At 40.5% G+C, this 19271-nt stretch overlaps 1 protein-coding gene across 1 annotated transcript in view; it reads right to left on the reverse strand.

The window, feature by feature from the left end:
- Window positions 1–12672: 12672 nt before the first annotated feature.
- kcnn3 (potassium intermediate/small conductance calcium-activated channel, subfamily N, member 3) overlaps window positions 12673–19271 on the reverse strand; it is a 47862-nt gene continuing 41263 nt past the window's right edge. The window contains 3 exon segments of the mRNA XM_069142735.1: window positions 12673–15781; window positions 16687–16756; window positions 18039–18166. Coding sequence (XP_068998836.1) covers window positions 15362–15781; window positions 16687–16756; window positions 18039–18166 — 618 coding nt within the window. The 3' untranslated portion in view covers window positions 12673–15361.

The following is a 19271-nucleotide window of genomic DNA, read 5'->3' on the forward strand; positions in this document are numbered from 1 at the left end:
GCACATGGCCTCTCTGATACACACAGTGGTTATGTCAAACACACTTCTGGGGATTTTTCTGCAATGATAGAAATGATTGAAGCCCCAAAGTAAAACACATACACACCCAAACACAGACCAACATGGAATATATTTGAGTTCAATTTGAACATCAAAAACAACTGAAAATTGGATTTAAAAAACGATTAATACCAAAGTGCAGGTGGTAATTGTAAAAATTTAATTTGCAGCACACTATTTTTGTTTTAATTATTGTATTGGAAGTGTCTTTGAAGACTGAATTATATGTTGACTAGCCCTAGGTCATTTTCTCCACCTTTAATTAGTCTGTAATGCATCAGGAAACTGATAAATGTTCTACTGTGCTTGAAAAGGTAACTAATTCTATAACTTTACTGCAATTGTTAGTATTTTTATTCAACCGATTGTTGTTACACGGTTCAGGTAATTTAGAATAGCTGTATGTGGCTAGCTAAATTAACATGTCATCTAACAATCTACCAAACTGAAGCAATTTTATGGACAATTTAAAACCTTTTTTTCCTGCTTTTATGGTCTTGTTTAAAATAGAGATAAGTATGTTATACCATAAATGAAAGGCTTAACAAATTGACAAAAACAAATAATTTATTTTTTACAAATTAACAAAAAAAAAGAAGAAGCCAGCTACTAACTGACAACAGGACAAGAACATGTAAAATTTTACCAAACTGCAAACATGCTGAGAACCGAACTGCAGGCAGACTGGACGCTACAGTGACTCACTGTCGCTTCTACATGTTCAAAGTGGTATTACAAGACGAAACTTAAAATCGTACATATTATACCTTTAAACAAAAATCACAATCAGTTTAAAGAGATCTACTTGTTACATTGCACAATATAATGACTAAAGCCAGACAGCCAAAGAAAGATATTATAGTGAGATTTTACATTGTCGATGTCAAAGTAAAAAAAAAATAAAAAAATATATATGATGAAATATGAGTGTAACGATGTATCCTTGATGGGTTACTTCAGGGAAGTTGTAGGCGTCTAGGGTAGGTCTGCTCGGCCACAAATCTTTCACCAGCTCACAGAGTAATGGCCCCTGAGCTCCAGTCACAAAGCTGATAAATTAGTAAACATATGCTTAATAATACACACGAACATCTGCGCCATGCACATACACACATACGTTCACAAGCTTGCATGTAGAAAAAGCCAGGAATACACACATACGCACGACAGGAGTGTGGGTCACTGTGATGGATGCCATCCCTGAATGGCCGTGAGCTTTAACAGCGTGCTGACCTGGTAAAAACAATCAGTCATGTCGGTTTGTCAGAGCTTGAAATAAATCATTCCTGTTTCTGTGATCATTTCCTGCATTACTCATTCTGACCATGTAGCTTAAATAGTCTGCACACTGTGAATATCTCAGCCAGCGCCATGTGTGATAGATCATTTAGTGAGAAGAAGAGTTTGAGGAGCCACTGAGAGGGATCTGAGGTTGCCAAATGGTACCCCCTTCTGTTCCCACCCTGCTGACTGCAATTCTACACACTTACTACATGACACTGGGTAGAAAATAAGAGGAGAAAGCTACAGAAGCACAGTTTAGAGTGTGGTTCTTTCCTGTGGAAAAAAAAGAAAAAAAGGCACCAGAATATTTGCTCAGATTGAGTGAGTGAGAGGAATGAGTTGGAGGAAGAAAAACAGGGTGGCAGAGAAAAGATGTAAACACAGGCTGTTCTATCCACTGAGAATGTTTGAGCACATTGCTTTGTGCTGGCTAATTGCAGGCCAGCTCCTAATGGAGGAGACAGATAATGTGTTGGGACTGCTGTCAATAGTTTACATGAGGGAGAGGCTCACGAAATGTAAATATATAACCACTAGCCAGATGCCACTCTGTTGTTTTGCTCAGCCAAGTGGTTACCAAGCACGTTTACACAGTGGATCACAAATGGATCATTTCCCCTGTCAGAAATGTTCCTGACATGCATGTGTTGAGCATATTCCTGCATATTTCAACCAGTGTTTTACAGAAAAAAGATAGAAGTACAATTGTTTATTTGACAACAGTTTGTGCAAAGTGCAAAACTGTGAAAAAGTCAAGACCCCTTGTAATGCAGTAGGTTTTATAGGGTGTAGCTCCATTCATTCTATTCATCCATTGTCTACACACATACATTCCTATTCAGGGTCAGAGAGATCTGGGATCTTTCCATGCAGGCATCTGGTGGAAGACAGGGAACACACTCATAACAATAGGCAATTTACAGTCTCCAGTCTAACTGACCTACATTCCTCTGAAAGTGAGAGAGCCCCAGAGCAGCTCACAGACAGACACACACACAAGCATATCAAGAAGCATGTGAATTCCACACAGAAAACCTGTACACAGTATGAATAAATTCATATTTGTCTGCCACGAAAATGGTCATGTTGTTCATTGTCATACTATTGAATATGAAGTATTGTGCAACAAATAAAGTATATGCATGTATTCATCCAAAAAAATTGCTGTAACACCCACCACCACGCAATTGTAAGCCACAATACAACCCAAAACACTCACTTCTACAATTCAAAAGAATGTGAGTGCCCTATGAAATAAAAAAAAAAATTAAAAGAATCTTTAGGGACTCACTCTTTTTTTCACATTACATTACGCACCACAAATATTCATTTGACTTGAATGTGTAATTTGTAATATACTACAGCCCATTCCTGCAAGAATCACCCAATCAACAGTTTTTTTTATGGGCCATTAAAAATAAACACTTTGTGTGAAGGACGCGGTGATTGCTAATCAACAGTTTTACAAATACATGCATGTGTGAGAGCGCGTGTGCTTTTGTGACTCCCCACGCTCAGCGTCCTTTTTAGTCTGTGCGAGGAAACTCCCCTCTAATACAGACACAGACGGTTGCTATGGAAACCAACATCACTTTTCAGGCAAGTAGCTGTGGAGGGATGGAAGAAGGCAGCGAGTAAAACGCAGAGTTCAAATAAATATATAATTCTGATGTAATCCTGTCTGTGCATGTGTGTGCTCAAGCACGTACCACAGCCTCTATATATGAGTGCATAAGTGTGATAAGCAGAGGAATATATAGTGCTCACAGCAGGGAGGCAAGATAGAAAAGAGCTGAGGAAATGAAACTGAATGAAGAAACCTGCTGTGCTTGTGGGGTACTAGGAATTGGGGTAGAGGTTTGGGTTGTATAGAAGAGGAAGAGGAGGAGGAGGAGGAGGAGGAGGAGGAGGAGGTGGAGGAAGAGGAGGAATAGTAGGAGAGGCAAGGATAAAGAAGCAGGGACGCTACCGGACACTTTCTGCCTCCTCTCCTCCCTCTGATGGCTGCTGATTGGGTGCCAGAAATTATAACACTGACAACCACCAGCTACTGAAAATATACACATTCATACATTAATGTAGAGTACTGATATCAAGAAACAACTGCTGAGTAGGACTATGATGCCAGAAATGTCTCATTTGATTGGAACTACTATACATAGTAGTCCCAGCTGGACATAGAGTCCCACCTGGATTATGAGAGCTGGGTGATTAACCCTGCAGGTACACTGCCGGCCATTCCTAGGGTCTAATTGGCTGATTCTCTCCACCTTCATACTGTCCACATCCTCTACCAAGGGGCCAGAGTCCCCACCTTGAGACCTGCTACATACTGTATGCAATGAGGTGTGACACTGAGAAACCAAGCGAGACAAAAAAGACACACACGGAGAAGTAGCATAAACTAGGAATTTAACATATGAGTGGTGCTGGGGTCCGGCTGTGAGTATAATATGCAAAGGAGTTACAGGTAGCCCAGTTATGTCAGTGGAAGTCCTATAAAAGGGGGAAGCAAAGCTCAAGTCTCTTGTGCCATCATTAAAAACCCCATCGTCTCTCCCTTCATCCAGATTCAAATGAACAGCCTGAAAAATAGGTCAGTCAACCACCTCTGCGCTCATACTCTCTCACACGCACACGCACATGCACACGCACACGCACACGCACACGCACACGCACACACGTCCCCTGTATGCAGCCTGAGGGGAGTGTGGGCGGCCGGCGTTGCCATGGAGCCAATATTATACCGGTCCTGCTTCTGTGGTGACAACAGTATGGCTTCACTTATAAATGGTCATGATCAGCAGCACACACATAAGATTTTTCACACTTTATGGTGAACGGAGGACAGTGAATTCACTCATGTGCAGCAGCCAGCTCCCTGGAGACCACATGAGTAGTACTTCAACCGTACAGGCTCTTTCTAGGAATAATCATCCCTGTTTATTTAGTGCCTGTCTGGAAATATATGTACAAATTTCTGTTTGGGTGCAGGCCAACTTCCTTAGGTCTTGGCATTAAAACGACATAAAACATTTATAGATTGGAAAAAATAAAAGTGCTGCAGTACTATCAGGGTATTTTAGATTTTAATGCTCAGGGAGCTGACTACACACAAGACTAAAGCTTGAACGGATCAGGTAGACAGTTAAGCGCCTGTGACCTGATCTATTATTCCAACAAAAGCACACCTTAATAATTTAAAAACATTCCTTCGAAGAATGAATATGTGTTACAGAACCCACTGATCCAGTTATACAGTACCAGTCAAAGGTTTGGACACACCTTCTCATTCAGTGGTTTTTCTTTATTTTAATTTTTTTCTACATTGCAGATTAATATTGAAGACATCAAAACTATGAAGGAACACATGGAATTATGTGGTAAACAAAAAAAGTGTTAAACAAACCAAAATATGTTGTATATTTTAAATTCTTCAAAGAAGCCACCTTTTGCTTTGATGACAGCTTTGCACACTCTTGGCAATCTTTCAATCAGCTTCACGAGGTAGTCACCTGGAATGGTTTTTCAATTAACAGGTGAGCCTTGTCAAGAGTTCATTTGTGGAATTTCTTGCCTTCTTAATGTGTTTGAGACCATCAGTTGTGTTGTGCAGCGGCAGGCTTGGTGCACAGTTCTATACAGTGAATAGGCCTATTCGACTACAGTTCTAATCCATATTATGGCAAGAACCACTCAAATAAGTAAAGAGAAACGACAGTCCATCATTACTTTAAGACAGGAAGGTCAGTCAATCTGGAAAATTTCAAGAACTTTGAATGTATCCTCAAGTGCAGTCGTGAAAACCATTAAATGCTATGATGAAACTGGCTCTCATGAGGACCGCACCAGGACAGGAAGACCAAGAGTTACCTCTGCTGCCGAGGATCAGTTCATTAGCGTTACCAGCCTCAGAAACGCTCATATTAACAGCACCTCAGATTAGAGCCCACATAAATGTTTTGCAGAGTTCAAGTAGCAGACACATCTCAACATCAACTGTTCAGAGGAGACTGCGTGAATCAGGCCTTCATGGTCGAATTGCTGCAAAGAAGCCACTACTGAGGAAGAACAACAAGAAGAAGAGACTTTTTTGGGCCAAGAAACACAAGGAATGGACATTAAACTAGTGGAAATCTGTACTTTGATCTGATGAGTCCAAATTTGAGATTTTTGGCTCACAAAGCCATGTCTTTGTAATACGCAGAAAAGGTGAGCGGATGGTTTCTACATGTGTGGTTCCCACCGTGAAGCATGGAGGAGGAGGTGGGATGGTGTGGGGGTGCTTTGCTGGTGACACTGTTGGTGATTTATTCAAAATTCAAGGCATACTTAACCAGCACGACTACCACAGCATTCTGCAGCGACATGCCATCCCATCTGGTTTGTGCTTAGTGGGAACAGCATTTGTATTTCAACAGGACAACAACCTGCACCTCCAGCACCTCTAGGCTACGTAAGGGCTATTTGACCAAGAAGGAGAGTGATGGAGTGCTGCGTCAGATGACCTGGCCTCCACAATCACCTGACCTAAACCCAATTGAGATGGTCTGGGATGAGTTGGACCACAGAGTGAAGGCAAAGCAGCCAACAAGTGCTCAGCACCTCTGGGAACTTCTTCAAGACTGTTGGAAAACCATTCCAGGTGATGACCTCATGAAGCTGTCATCAAAGCAAAAGGTGGCTTCTTTGAAGAATCTAAAATATAAAACATATTCTGGTTTGTTGTGCACTTTTTTGTTTACCACATAATTCCATATGTGTTCCTTCATAGTTTGGATGTCTTCAATATCAATCTATAATGTAGAAAAAAGAGAAAAAAAGAAAAAAAACATTGAATGAGAATGTGTTTCCAAACTTTTGACTGGTACTGTACCTCTAATGGACTTGTGAGAAAATTTAATTGAACAGAAAAGGCTGAAAGCATTTCGCTTTAAACTCCTTAGTCATATTTTCTGTACTTCCAGCCAAATGTAAGTTTGTACATTTAAATGAAAATGTCTGTGAAGGTGTCTATGAAAAGAGGAGTTGGCAGGAAATAAGTGAGGGATGGCGTTGTGCTTCCAAAACGCTTACACCAAGATCCTAAAGTGCTGAAGGTAAGAAAAGTTTTAAAGATGTGGAGGTCTTTAGCAGACACTGACTGTGAAAGAAAGCAGACCAGACAGACAGATCATCGAACGGCTACACAGGAAAAACACAAAAGCAGTAGGGCACATATGGGAATGTGGTTGGTATGTACGATAGTCTTAATGAGGGAATTTGGAGGAGGTGTGTATAAATGGGATGAGGTGACTAGCAAGGGGCAAGAAACACACAAAATACAGGAACTAGGAGAAGGAAGAGAGGCACACAGGACAATAGTGAGACAAGAGGTGAGTGCATATTTTGCTTTTGCTTATATAAAACTTATTTTTTACAGTGTGTGTGTGTGTGTGTGTGTGTGTGTGTGTGTGTGTGTGTGTGTGTGTGTGCGCGCGCGCGTGTACGTGCAGCACGAAACCATCCTGCTGTGCTGTTTCGAGGGTTAAGTGGACTCCATCAGCTCTGTGAATAGAGGTCTTGCCCAGCTTCTTTCCCCGCTATTACAGTATTTCACCATTATTTCATCATCACCAGGGCAACATCACTGTCCAGCTCACAATGCAGCTTCGCCACTTCTTCCTGGTCTGACACTTAACATTTATACAAACTCATAAAAAACACAATACAATTGTTATGAATTTAATACCACCTCTACTCTACCAAGTACATAAACACAGAAATACACAAGCACTTAAACATACAGACCTGTATGTGTTGGGGATATCTGCCCCTCTGGTTGTCAGGGAAACACCAGGACAGAGCATCAGAATGAGGGGCTCTTACATCTCCACTTCCAGTTGAACTGTGGCCGGTGGGGTCATCTGAAGGGTTCTACCGTCATGAACGGTGAGGGAGAGTAAGCAGTAATTCATTTATGTGTGTGTTTTCACCTGTGTGTGCTGTTGACCTGTTGAAAAACAGAATATTTTGAGTTCGTGAGTCTTTCACAACATGTATCTGCCTGCCTTCTCATCCACTTCAAAAGCTTCTAGTCGTGCACACACGTGCACAAAAACACATTAGCCATCCTCACTGATACAGTGGTGTGGGATTAGGTCTCTGTTTTTGGTCTTACTCAGGCAGATAGAGCAGTGGAGCATCCAGACTTTAGTGGAATCAGCGGGGCCTGAAGAAAAAGAAACATTAAGAAACCACTCTTGCGCATGTTTGTGTATTTCTTGAAAAGTGCCTCGCCTGTCAATGTCTTCAGTCAGATATTATGTGCAGACCAACGAGGTGCGTATTTCCCCAACCACATTAGACATGGTTGCCTTTAACACAACAACTGAAACATTTTTTTCTATCTACTTCAAGGTGTCAAAAAAAAACCTTATGTAAGATTACACAAAGTTACTTAATGCATCACAAAGAAACATGCAATCTAACCTCAACGTTCAGCTACATTAAGCACCCCTCACTAATTAAAGACCTGGAATCAGAAATTGGTGTTCGGATGCCGAGGGACTCTTTAAGCCCTCTTTAACACCCAAGAGAGGAGGAGACATAACGGCAGACAAACAAACACATTGCACCAATTATCATGAAAAATGCACAAATTAGCAACATTTAAATATCCAGTCTTTCCAATCAATTATTTTGGCCAACAGGCCAAACTAAATGTGTTTCTTCGAGGCAGCTGCCTTCAAAGACACCAATCATTACTCGGCATAAAAATAGAAATACTAAACTTCTACTAATAAAATGTATCTAGCCTCACAGTTTGTGCATTATTTCCATCCCCTGTCTGTGTTTTCACATTGATGTAGAAAAAGCTGTGTATGATTATGATGTGCTTCAATTAAGAGTATTAGTACTGAGGAGGATCTTCATGACAATGTTTCTCAACAGTTCCCCAAGGAATCCAGTAAATTCCTATAAAAGAAGAGAACAGTAAGCAAAAAATTATGGCTGAGGAGGATGTGAAACAGGCAGAGGAAATCTTGTCTAGACACATTAGTTCTATTATCTGTGTTCAGATATCTGACGTTCTTATTCAAAGTGATATGTGATTTTTTTAAATGGACTGTATTTATATATGCCTGTGCTTGTATCCACAGTTCTCTCCAAGTTGGCTCTCTTTCACTCACTGGCAACACACTGATGGCAATACGCCACAATGCAATGCACTTAATGAGGTATTAATGCCATTAGGGGTCCAGTGTCTTACTCACAATGTGGACAGGAGCCAGAGATTGAACTGTCAACTTTGTCGTAAGTGAACAACCTGCCCTACCTGCTGAGCCAGAGCTGCCATTATTTTAGTAACAGTATTAGATTTTGTCTCAATAATTTGGCTTAAAACCTGGAGAATGTGGGGTCTGTTTGCACTACTCACATGTTCTTTGTGGTGTCATATTCTTGGAAATTCCTTGCTTTTGCTGTAAATAAAATGCTCCTGTATAATAAAATGTTCATATTTTCCTTATTTTTGGCTGGTACTTGAGTAAAATCATATCCCAATTTCTATTTTCTTTGTATACTTTGCTACCCTTGGCTCAGACAGCGATCTTGAAAGAGTAAATGAGTTTCCTGAAAAATGGAGAAACTGAGAGACCAGTGGAGAGAGAGAAAGAGCGGCCTTAAAATTACAGAACACAATCATGAAAATTTACATAGCCAAAGAGAGATGATGAAAGTCCCGAGGGCAGCAGAGTCTGCTAGTAAATAACAGAGATAACAAGATAATCACATCTGGGTATGTGCAGTGCCCTGGGCACAGCACGGCCTCAGGCTGCCTGGCTTTCACACCTCTGTTACTCTGGCTTATTTTCACTCTGGGCTAAACACCCAACAGGCTGGCTTTATATGAACCCTGTGTTATGAAAAAATAACAATCAATTTCCTCTGTCAAGGGGAGATAGTGTGAATGTTGTGACTGTGCCTTTCAAGTGAATGTATGATAAACCAAGCGATTGGTGTGTGGTCACCTTTGGGATGAGCATTGATGTGAACTAATTGTAAGGTGTTTAATGTAAATAACTTTTTCTATCATCAACAACTATCGTAAATCAGTAAGAACACCTACATATTACCAACAGTGCTGTCTTCTGTACCCTAATGATGAGTGTAGACTACCTGCTGGCAATCACACATTATTGAAAAACCTTATCATTAATAGACAAGAGAGAAGTAACTTCTCCCTATTTCCAATGTAGCAAGACATCCTCTTTAGCACATAGAGCATCAGGTCATCCTGAAGTCACTAGAAACTTACGACGCAGGGCACCACTGATCTACAGATAAAACTCCCAAAAGATTTCAAGTCATAAAACTCATCAGGCAAAATAAACAAACATAAACTCCCCTTTCAATCTTGGGTTTGACTCTTATCTCATGCTGTGAACCGGCTGACCTCTGACCCTTCTGTCAGCACCACAAGGTGAAACTATACAGACAACTAATGTCTGCTGCACCTATGGTTCAACATTGTTACAGCTCCACAATGACAAACTCAGTATTCAAGCTGAAACTATAATGCACATAATGTTTTATTCTCTGTTTATTTCTCATGCAAATTAGTAACACTTGTATGTATCATTGATGTTTATAAGCCTTGCTTATATAGTTCATCCGCATACTCTTTGCCTGTCTTTAGTTACTCATGTTGGTGAACAATATAAACTTGTATTACGTATTTGTGTAACTGATATCAACAAGTGTTTAACTTTAGTCATGGTGGAGGAATAATGAACTTTTATTCTTAGCCCTGTTTAAATACATTTTACAAACTTTCCGATCGTCTCAGAGTTACCACGCTCTATATTTCTTATTAACCCCAAGTAAACTTTAAGCCAAGTGAAGAACGCATATTTTTTATTGAAACTATTTAAACCGAACCTGCAACCGAAAAAGCTGTTCTTTTATTCTCTCTCTTGGCTCCGCTTACAAGAAGTGTTTTTGGTGATCTAGTCAGGATAAATCTAGTCATCTCTCAACCTGGACAAAGCTCAGAAGATCCTTTTTGCCAAATCTGACAGCTGTTGCATCACTGCACCCTGGTAGTCGAACCTAAACAAGACCCAACAGTACCAGCAGAAGACGCCTGGACGTGTGAACACCCACAGCACGACGCCAGACTCCAGGCCCTCAACATCTCCACGGAGGTCCGCAAGAAAGAGGCTCGTCTGGATGAGTAGGACCACCCTCCAGTAAAGATGGGACCACCCTCCAGTAGGCAGAATCCATCTGAGTACTTTGATCCAATGGGTTGATGTCTGATAGATGATTTATCCAATTCTAAATTCATAATCTCTCATTTACGTCAGGAACTAGCTCCGTTTTAATAACGTAACTATTATTCTTCCCACCATCACTCCGCTACAGCTTAGACGTCCTGTTTATGACATCCATGATCCATATACTACGATATATATTCATATAGTTTATTCTTGGTGTAAATATTGTTCAATAAATATCCTTATAGACCAAGCGCTTGTTTTTGTGTATTTCCTGGAAGATATTGAAAGAAATCCCTGAATGCAGAAGTCACGGTTCAGACAACATGTTGACTGATCACTTGTATATCGGCCTATACAGCCTATTAAAATGAAATCTTGATTCTTTCAGCTGGACAGAAAGTGGTGCCGCGAATATAAATCTAATCCGCTACACCAATGCTGACTCTCATGAGTCAAAACTTTACTCCTAAACCACACTTTGCTAGGCCTGCCACGGTGAGATTATAAACACAACAAAAGATCACACCCCATTAGGATGAAGACATCGGACAAACAATGTGCAAATCCTAAAACAAGCAATCTTGTTTTGTAAAACGCATCTCTCACTGGCAACAAACACTTCCAACCACAATTTTAATAACAGAAAAATGGAAAATAAGACAAACAATCCTGCATTATGACTGAATGACTGAACTGAAAGACTGTAACCATGGTCATTTTAGACATTAATTAGGCATGGTCCAAATTAAATATCAGTTTTGTCGCCACATCAGCTACTGGAATACAAGCACAACACATCTTTTCTACTTGTATTTATGTGTTTTCGTTTTTATTTTTGTCAAGCAAATGATTTAGTTCTTTCTGGCTCATTTCTGGTCATCAGAGTACATCAGTGTATTTCATGTTCATTGTTGTTGCACTGACTCACATGTGAAGTAAAGGTTGCAGCAAGTTTACTGCAAACTATTGTAACCAACGCATGATGGCTAATTGACGCTTGACATTTCCCTCTACTTTCACTATAATGAAATCTTAATTAAAACAATTTCTTTGTTTGTGCTGAATGCAAATGCAGTGAAAACAAATTGATAACGCTGCTTATCTCTATTTGGACAGCCTTGCTTAATTAGCTGGATAAAAACTTGAAACCAGTCCTCAAATTTAACAAAGATCAAACAGTACAGAGACATACACTGACCATCTACATGTTCATCACCGCCCTCAACAGAGCCTCATGCTCATTTTACGTTGTTGGTTGGTGAGTATAAAGGACTCTGACAGAGCAGAAATGAGTCTCTGCTTTCTGTAGGTAGAGAAATTATGACTACAGGGAGGCAGACTGAGGCTGGACACTGACTGCTTCCAGTCAGGATGATTTCTGTAAATTACACACATGCTCGCACACGCGCACACATGCACTCATCATCATCTTTTCAGAACCATTTGACTATCCTCTCAGTTAAAATTATATTTACCACACATTCAAAGTCATTAATTCCAACCTCCGTTATCATGATTATAAAGCATTGAATGACTTTGCACTCTACAACCACAAATTTAACCAGTTCCTGGCAAATTGCAACAGTAAACATCTTATTTCTACCCATTATGTTTGTAACTCATGACAATGTGTACAATTCTTACAAATAGGACATTCCAAACACGGTCAAACACATTTTATGTATTCTGATAATCTTGCCATAAATAGCTAACATGCACACTGTTTTTGCTACTCACCATTGTCTTCCAATTTTTGTGAACTTATTTTGGCGCTATTTGAACCTGTTTATAATGGTATCCCAGCAACAACTGAGATGCAATCCAATGTGGAGATGCAAAAAAAAAAAATACCCACAAAATGTGCTTAATGCAAAGAATGAGTTTCACCGCAGAAGTACACAATCTGTATGCAGCATGAATGACTTAATTTTGGTTTCACTGTTTTATTTGAAGCATTGGACTGGATTCCCCTCGTCATTTACACGTTTTAAAAAATGAATAAAATAAAACAAAACAAAAAATATTTAAATAAAAAACAGAGACTCAGAAAACATGGAAGCTGTAATGTAATTATAGATATATACTTTATTAATTCTCTGATAAAATAAAATTACAAAATAATTTCAACCTCAAACGGCACTTTCCTTGTTCAGAATTATTTAACGTTTTGATAATACATATATCATAATTGTCATGACGAATGAGAAGAATACTATAGTTTAATAATGTAAGATATCAGCTATAATTGCGTTTAATCATAATGGTAAAAAAGACTAAGCAATACAAAGCTAGATTTTGTTAACAGCATACTGTACAATATTCCAAGCATATGTAATTCAGTATTCCGGCCACAGCGTGTCACTATCAGATAGTTTTCTGTATTGTCTCCAATGCATGGGTAGGCTTGTCTCTTTTCCCATCACACCGTTATAATTCCTCAGACATAAATTAGTCTTTCTGTGTTTTATTTATTTCATGAACAGCTGTTCCTTCATGGCCATTTATCCTTTGTAAGGTTTATTTGTGTTCCCTTGTGTTTATTTGTAGTCCACCTTCATCTGTTCTAGAGCAGTCCATGTACAGCACTGTAACAAGTCCATGCCCAGATTTTCACAGTTATTCCCTCAGAAATATTGTCAAGATATCTGCAACGCCCCACGCTATCTTTTGTCCCCAGTGACAGCAGCGTTCCCTGCCTCTTATTGAAGTCCATTTAAGAGAGAGCACTTTGGTTGTTGAGGTGTGTGTATATCTGTGTGTATATACGTGTGGGTGTCTGTTTCTGTGTCTGCATGGCAGTTTAAGTTATCGAGCAAGCAACAGTGTCTGAATGTATTTCTTTACACAGAATACATTCATGATAACAGTGAGCTGTTTTTGGGACTGCAAGCCTGACAAAGATGGCAGTAAGTAAGGTATTTTTGCCTTCACAAAGGGCCATGGACAGAAAACCATGAACTGAAAATAAATTAATCATGTCAACTTATAATGACACAGCTAATTTAGTGGTGGATTTTTAAAAAGTAAATTAAATTACCAATGTCAGGTCAACATTTTAGTAATTCTTAGTACAGTTTTTCAAAGAATGAAAGCAAAATAGTAGATACTGCAACATGGTGACTTCGGTCAAGTAAAATAATGAAGAGATGAATTGTTATTGTTGGAGAAAGTTTTGATTATTATTTAACTGTCTGTGGTAGAACTCTGGGTTAAGAAACTCCACTAAATTTAACAACATAAAATGAGAACATGTACCAATGTAGAGTGTTAAGTTTGTGCAAAACGTCAGTATTTTATCATCTTCAAAATGAATCCACATTTAAATGCCAGTTCAGTAAATGCTTGTGTTATCATCTAAACTTTCTTCTAACAGCCATCCCAATATCAGTGCACTTGACACAGTCTTTAAATTGTAAATTTTCTGCTGTCGTCATATAAACGTCTACAGAAATTGAACAAAATCAAAGACTCCTTTTAGTACAGCAAACCTACAAGTACATTTAAACATCAGTTCCGTTCAATCTCTAATTCAGTGAATGCAGTAATAAAGTCCTGCTGTAGTTGTGTTAGGCTATTTTACCATCTGTTACCGTCTTCGTCAACACAAATAGACATTATGATGACTCGTGTTCCTCAGTATCATGTTAGCTTATTTCAGCTTGATCTGTAATTTGTGTAGTTCAGTGAACGGTTACGATTCTCCCGGCTGAGCAGTTAAAGTGTCACAACTATGCATTGTAAGTCTAAACTACTGCATTAGCTCACACCCATGAAAGAGAAGTCGTTTAGATGAATTTTTTTTTACAGTGTGTCTACATTGCTTGGCAGTGCTCTATGGAGATTGACAGTGCATCAAGTGCTTGGCAGTATAGGCTTTAGTATCATCTTGTGGGATAGTGCATTGTTTTTTTCTGTGTGAGTGAAATAGGGCCTGCATTGTGAGACATTGTGTAATTATATTTGTGCTGTGTTAACTTGTATTGCATGGATGATGTGTTGGTATAATTTGTGTGTGCTTGTGTGTGTGCGTGCGTGTGTGCGTGTGTGTGTGTGTGTGTGTGTGTGTGTGTGTGTGTGTGCGCGGTGCATGCCACTAGTTTTTTTTTTTTTTAATCATGGTCGTATTGATCGAACCTTCTGTTAAAGGGATGCTCGTTAACACACAATTAGCATTCAGATAGAAAATACATCATAAGGATAAAAAGTCATGGTAATTAATTCCTGATGAAGGGAGTGAGAGATTGGGGGAGGGGGGAGGAAAAAAGGAGAGAAAGAGAAAAAGAGAGGAGAGAGAGATAGAGAGAATAAAAGGCCTTTTTCAGTAATTGGAGTGGATTCCATTTAGGAGTTCATATAATTATTCTTCGTTATTTCTCCTCCTCCCCTCTCCCCCCCGCCTCCCTCCTCTCTCTCTACCGCCATTTCTCACCCTCTTGACATCCTTCCTCCCCCTCACACCTTTTAGAGTCTCCATTTTATCTCCATTTTTCCTCTCCTTCCTTCGTCAAGAAGTGCCCCAAAGTCCCTAGCTTGTCTCATCACTCATACTGGCCCTCCATCTTAATCCCATTATTTCTTCTCATAGTTCCGTTTTCATCCCTCCCTCATGGAGCGTTTCAGAGGATCACCACCCATTTCTCGCCTCCTCCCTCATTTCTCTCCTTGAGTCTGAAATGAGAGGACTAGCACAGCCCCCCCCCCCTCCCCCCCCCTCTCTCCCTGTTTTGTTCCTATATTTGTCCTCAGAGCTGTCCTCAGCAGCTAGAGGTGCAGGTGTTGGAATTGGGACTGGCCTCCAGGCTCCCCTCTGGGCTCAGGGGTGGGGGTGACAGAGGGGACTCCAAGGCCAAAGTAGAGACCTGGGATGAGGGTGGTGGAGGTGCTGCTTCCTGGACTGGAGAAATGGAAGCTGGCGTAGTTGTTAAAGAAGCAGCTGTGGACATCGGAACCACGGCACCTCCACCATCTCCTCTACCATCCCTTGCATCCCTCTCTCGGAGAAGGTGAACCAGAGCGGCGTGCTGGGCGCTGAGTGTTGCAGAGAGGTGTGCAGGCAGAGCGTTGAAGCCTGCGGTGAGCTGCTCGACCCGCTGCTCTAGGGACAGCATCTGACGCTCCAAGTCCTCGCTGCGGTCGTTGAGCTCTGACATGAGCTCATACATGACACTCTGCATCTGTGTGGGGAGAGGAAAGGAGAGGGGAGGGGAGGAGAGGAGAAAATGACAGATTGCAAATGTGTAAACAGAAATATTATTTGTCGTTTTAGCAAAGGCTGTTTAAGAAAATCTGGGATGAAATATGAAGAGACAGTAAAAGAGGTTGGAGAGGGAAGTCAAAGTGGAAAGACGCTGTTGGGAAAAGTTACTAAGACGCTGAGCAAAAGGGAAAAAAATGCCCAAGGTGGAGTAGAAGTTGGAATGAAGAAGAGACTGGGCATTATAACATTGTGAAGACAAGAGTAAGAATAGGAGGGAGAGAATGAAAGGCAAGCAGCAGAATGTCCCTGCCTTACACATCCTGGTCTCTGTAACCATGGTAAATGCACAAGTGGCCAATTGAGATGGAGTCATTGAGATGGTGTAATTGCAAAATATTTGGTGCGAAAGGCATTGCTCCTCGGAAAGACACACACACACACACACACACACACACACACACACACGCACACACACAAACGCACACACACACACACACACACACACACACACACACACACAAGTCTGTATCTCACTCACTCTCCTGTGTGTTTGTTTCTCTGTCTTTCACAATCACACACACAGAAAAACACACACGCAGACAGACACGCATACATATACACACACGTGTGCGCTCACATTCTCTCTCAAACACCCACACAGTAACAGAAAAACATGAGCACTCCCCACCCCTCCTCTTATTTTCCTCCTCTCACTCAGTCATCCCTGTTTTAACACTTGCTCTGGTTGCTAGGAGACGCAAAGCCACAGAAACAGGCAGGTCAGAGCGGAAACGGAGGAATGCTTTGGTATATTTTTTTGGGGCGAAGGCATGTTAGGTACGAGAACGAAGGGCACCAATGTGTGTGTCAGGAGTGTCTCACCTTTGAGAGGTCCACTAGTGTGTTGGCCTGATCACTGAGTTTCCTCTGCTCCATTTTCACACTGCGTAATCTGCAAACAGATACACACATAAAATACACAAACAAACAAACATACAGGGTTGAAACGCTATAAATACGCAGTGGTCGGTCCAGAGAGTTAATCTCTCCGGGTCCAGACAACAACACTCTGGAGCGGTCACCTTGCCTAGTTCAGTTTGAATTTCTACCTGCAGTGTGTTCCTAAATTTAAATGTACAAACACAGCAAGCACACAGTGTGCTCTGAAACACTGTAATTTGGGCTTGAAGGTGAAAATATATATAAACTGAATGCAGAAATAAGACTCAGACCTCAACATTTAGAGTTAACGGATGAGGTAGTTAATATTAGGACATCTCAAGGGGAATAAAGCCAAGAGGGAAATAAACTAAAGGTAGGGGAATTAGGTAGAATAAAATAAATCATTTTACTTCAGTCCAATTAAAATAAGCCTGTCTGACTCTTAAAACACAATAAAATAATTACTGACCTAAAGGTCTAACTGTTGTTTTTATAAAACAACCCCAGTGGCTTCGTTCATTATAAAGAAATGCGGACTGATTTTATGAAGGTACATCTCCAGATGAACTTATCTCCCTATTACATTAACAGGTTTAAACCAGAAAATGTCCTCAAATTCCCATAAAAATCGCCCTGTTACTCTGTTCACAGTCAGCCTCCCGTCCTCAGTCAACATGTGTCAGGATTAGCCTTTCTATGTTACAATTAAAAGAGTCTTAGGTCTCTTGACTCTGACTTTTGACAGCACTTAGTAATGTTCTCAAGTGTGACAGTGAACTGTTGTAGATCAAAAGAGAAAGAAACACTGAGGGGACACTTCATTTAGATGCTAGAAGATACACAGAAATCTTTCAGCAAACAAGACTTTAACAAGACAACCACTCGTGTGGCAATTTAAATATAACTCAACAATGCTGTGGGTGAAGTGAATTACAATGTGAGATTAAGTTCTGCTGTTTGTACTTGTTTCATCAACACCGTTCTTTGGAAGAGATGATCAGAGTGTCTCTAATAGTACACAATGCACTGATTATCCAGTCCCACAACTGTATTTGCCCACAATGAACCTGCCCTTTAGTAGATGATGAATCATTGTGTGTGCGCATGTGTGTGTGTAGGGATTCAAGCATTTTATCTGATTATCAGCGTTGATTCAACCTGTGGGTGGATAGAAAAGTACAGCTGATTTCAAAGGCTTCATCAGCTCAGCAGCACAGTTGTGTGCATGGGCTCGCAGGCAGAAGTGTGTGCGTGTGCATGTATGTGGGTGACTGTGTGAGCTGTGGTCTCACTGATGTATAGCCTGGAGGAACTTCCGCTGGTGTTTGCGGACTCTGGAGTGGTCAATCTTCTTCATCAGCTTGGTGTGTTTGTAGATGAGCCAGGTCTCCCTTAGCACATTAGCTGCTGCATTCTTTATCTGTTCCCAGACAACAAACACACATATACACATATTGTTAGCAACAGGTAGTCCTTGGCAACTGATGCAGCCAACAGGTTGCTGTCTTTCTCTTTTGTCTCTATGCAAAGAAAAAACGGAACTATCATTCTCTTGTTAGGGGCTGCCCTCATTCTCTCTCTCTCTCTCTCTCTCTCTCTCTACACATACAGACTCGCTTGCCAATGCTTTTCATGTGTTCATAAACAGCTCTCTCTGTAGGGAGATTGGCAATGAGAACCAACAGGAGTCTCTTCCTCACACTTCTCTCCTCTCTTGGTCTATCTACATGCCACGGTATATCTTAGACTGACTCAAATGGGCCACATTATCTTGGCTGGATGAAGTAAGTCAGCATAATATCACCACAGTTCATTAAAACCAGTGATCTTCTATTTAATTATGACAACAACTGAAAGAAATTATCGTCACTGAGTCGATGCTTTTAAATTAATTGTCAAAGAAATTCCTCATCTCTACAGAAGAGGAACATTAGATAAATAACCCATGCAATTAATGCTCTCTATAGAAAGTCATTGCAAGATAAATATTTTCTCTATTTCAGTGGTCCAAAATGAGCCTCAGTTGCTTTTCGTTCGAGCCATGTGTATGAGATTTACTATGATTTCATAAAATATTGATTCAAAACATCAGTGTTGGCTTCAATCTTTATTTATATTCATATTTGCACCTGCATCTCTTATGTAATGTATATCTCTATATGTTGCTATGTAATTAAAACACAAGGGTCTGACACCCAGTGAAAAAAAGCGAGGGTGGATATGAGAGAGAATCTGTAAGGACACAAAATGAATGAGAGACTTCAAAGAGATGCTGAGCACTGAACAAAGAACAATTATACCCCCGTCTGAGGAGCACAAAAGACCCCGGCAGCTTGGCTAATCAGCACCCATCCACCGCAGTCAAGGACTGCTCACTCACATACACACACACATGCAGACATGCACACAATATTGGCTATAGATGAAGAGAGTAGGAGGCCGTGGGCCTTGCAGACGTGTTGTCAATGACACAGAGGAAGTCAAACCAAAACGAGCTCATCTAACATACTATAGATAATACATAA

Source organism: Embiotoca jacksoni, unplaced genomic scaffold, assembly GCF_022577435.1.
Source record: "Embiotoca jacksoni isolate LCO1_2020_lvr unplaced genomic scaffold, fEmbJac1.0.p SCAF_11, whole genome shotgun sequence".
Lineage (NCBI taxonomy): Eukaryota > Metazoa > Chordata > Actinopteri > Embiotocidae > Embiotoca > Embiotoca jacksoni.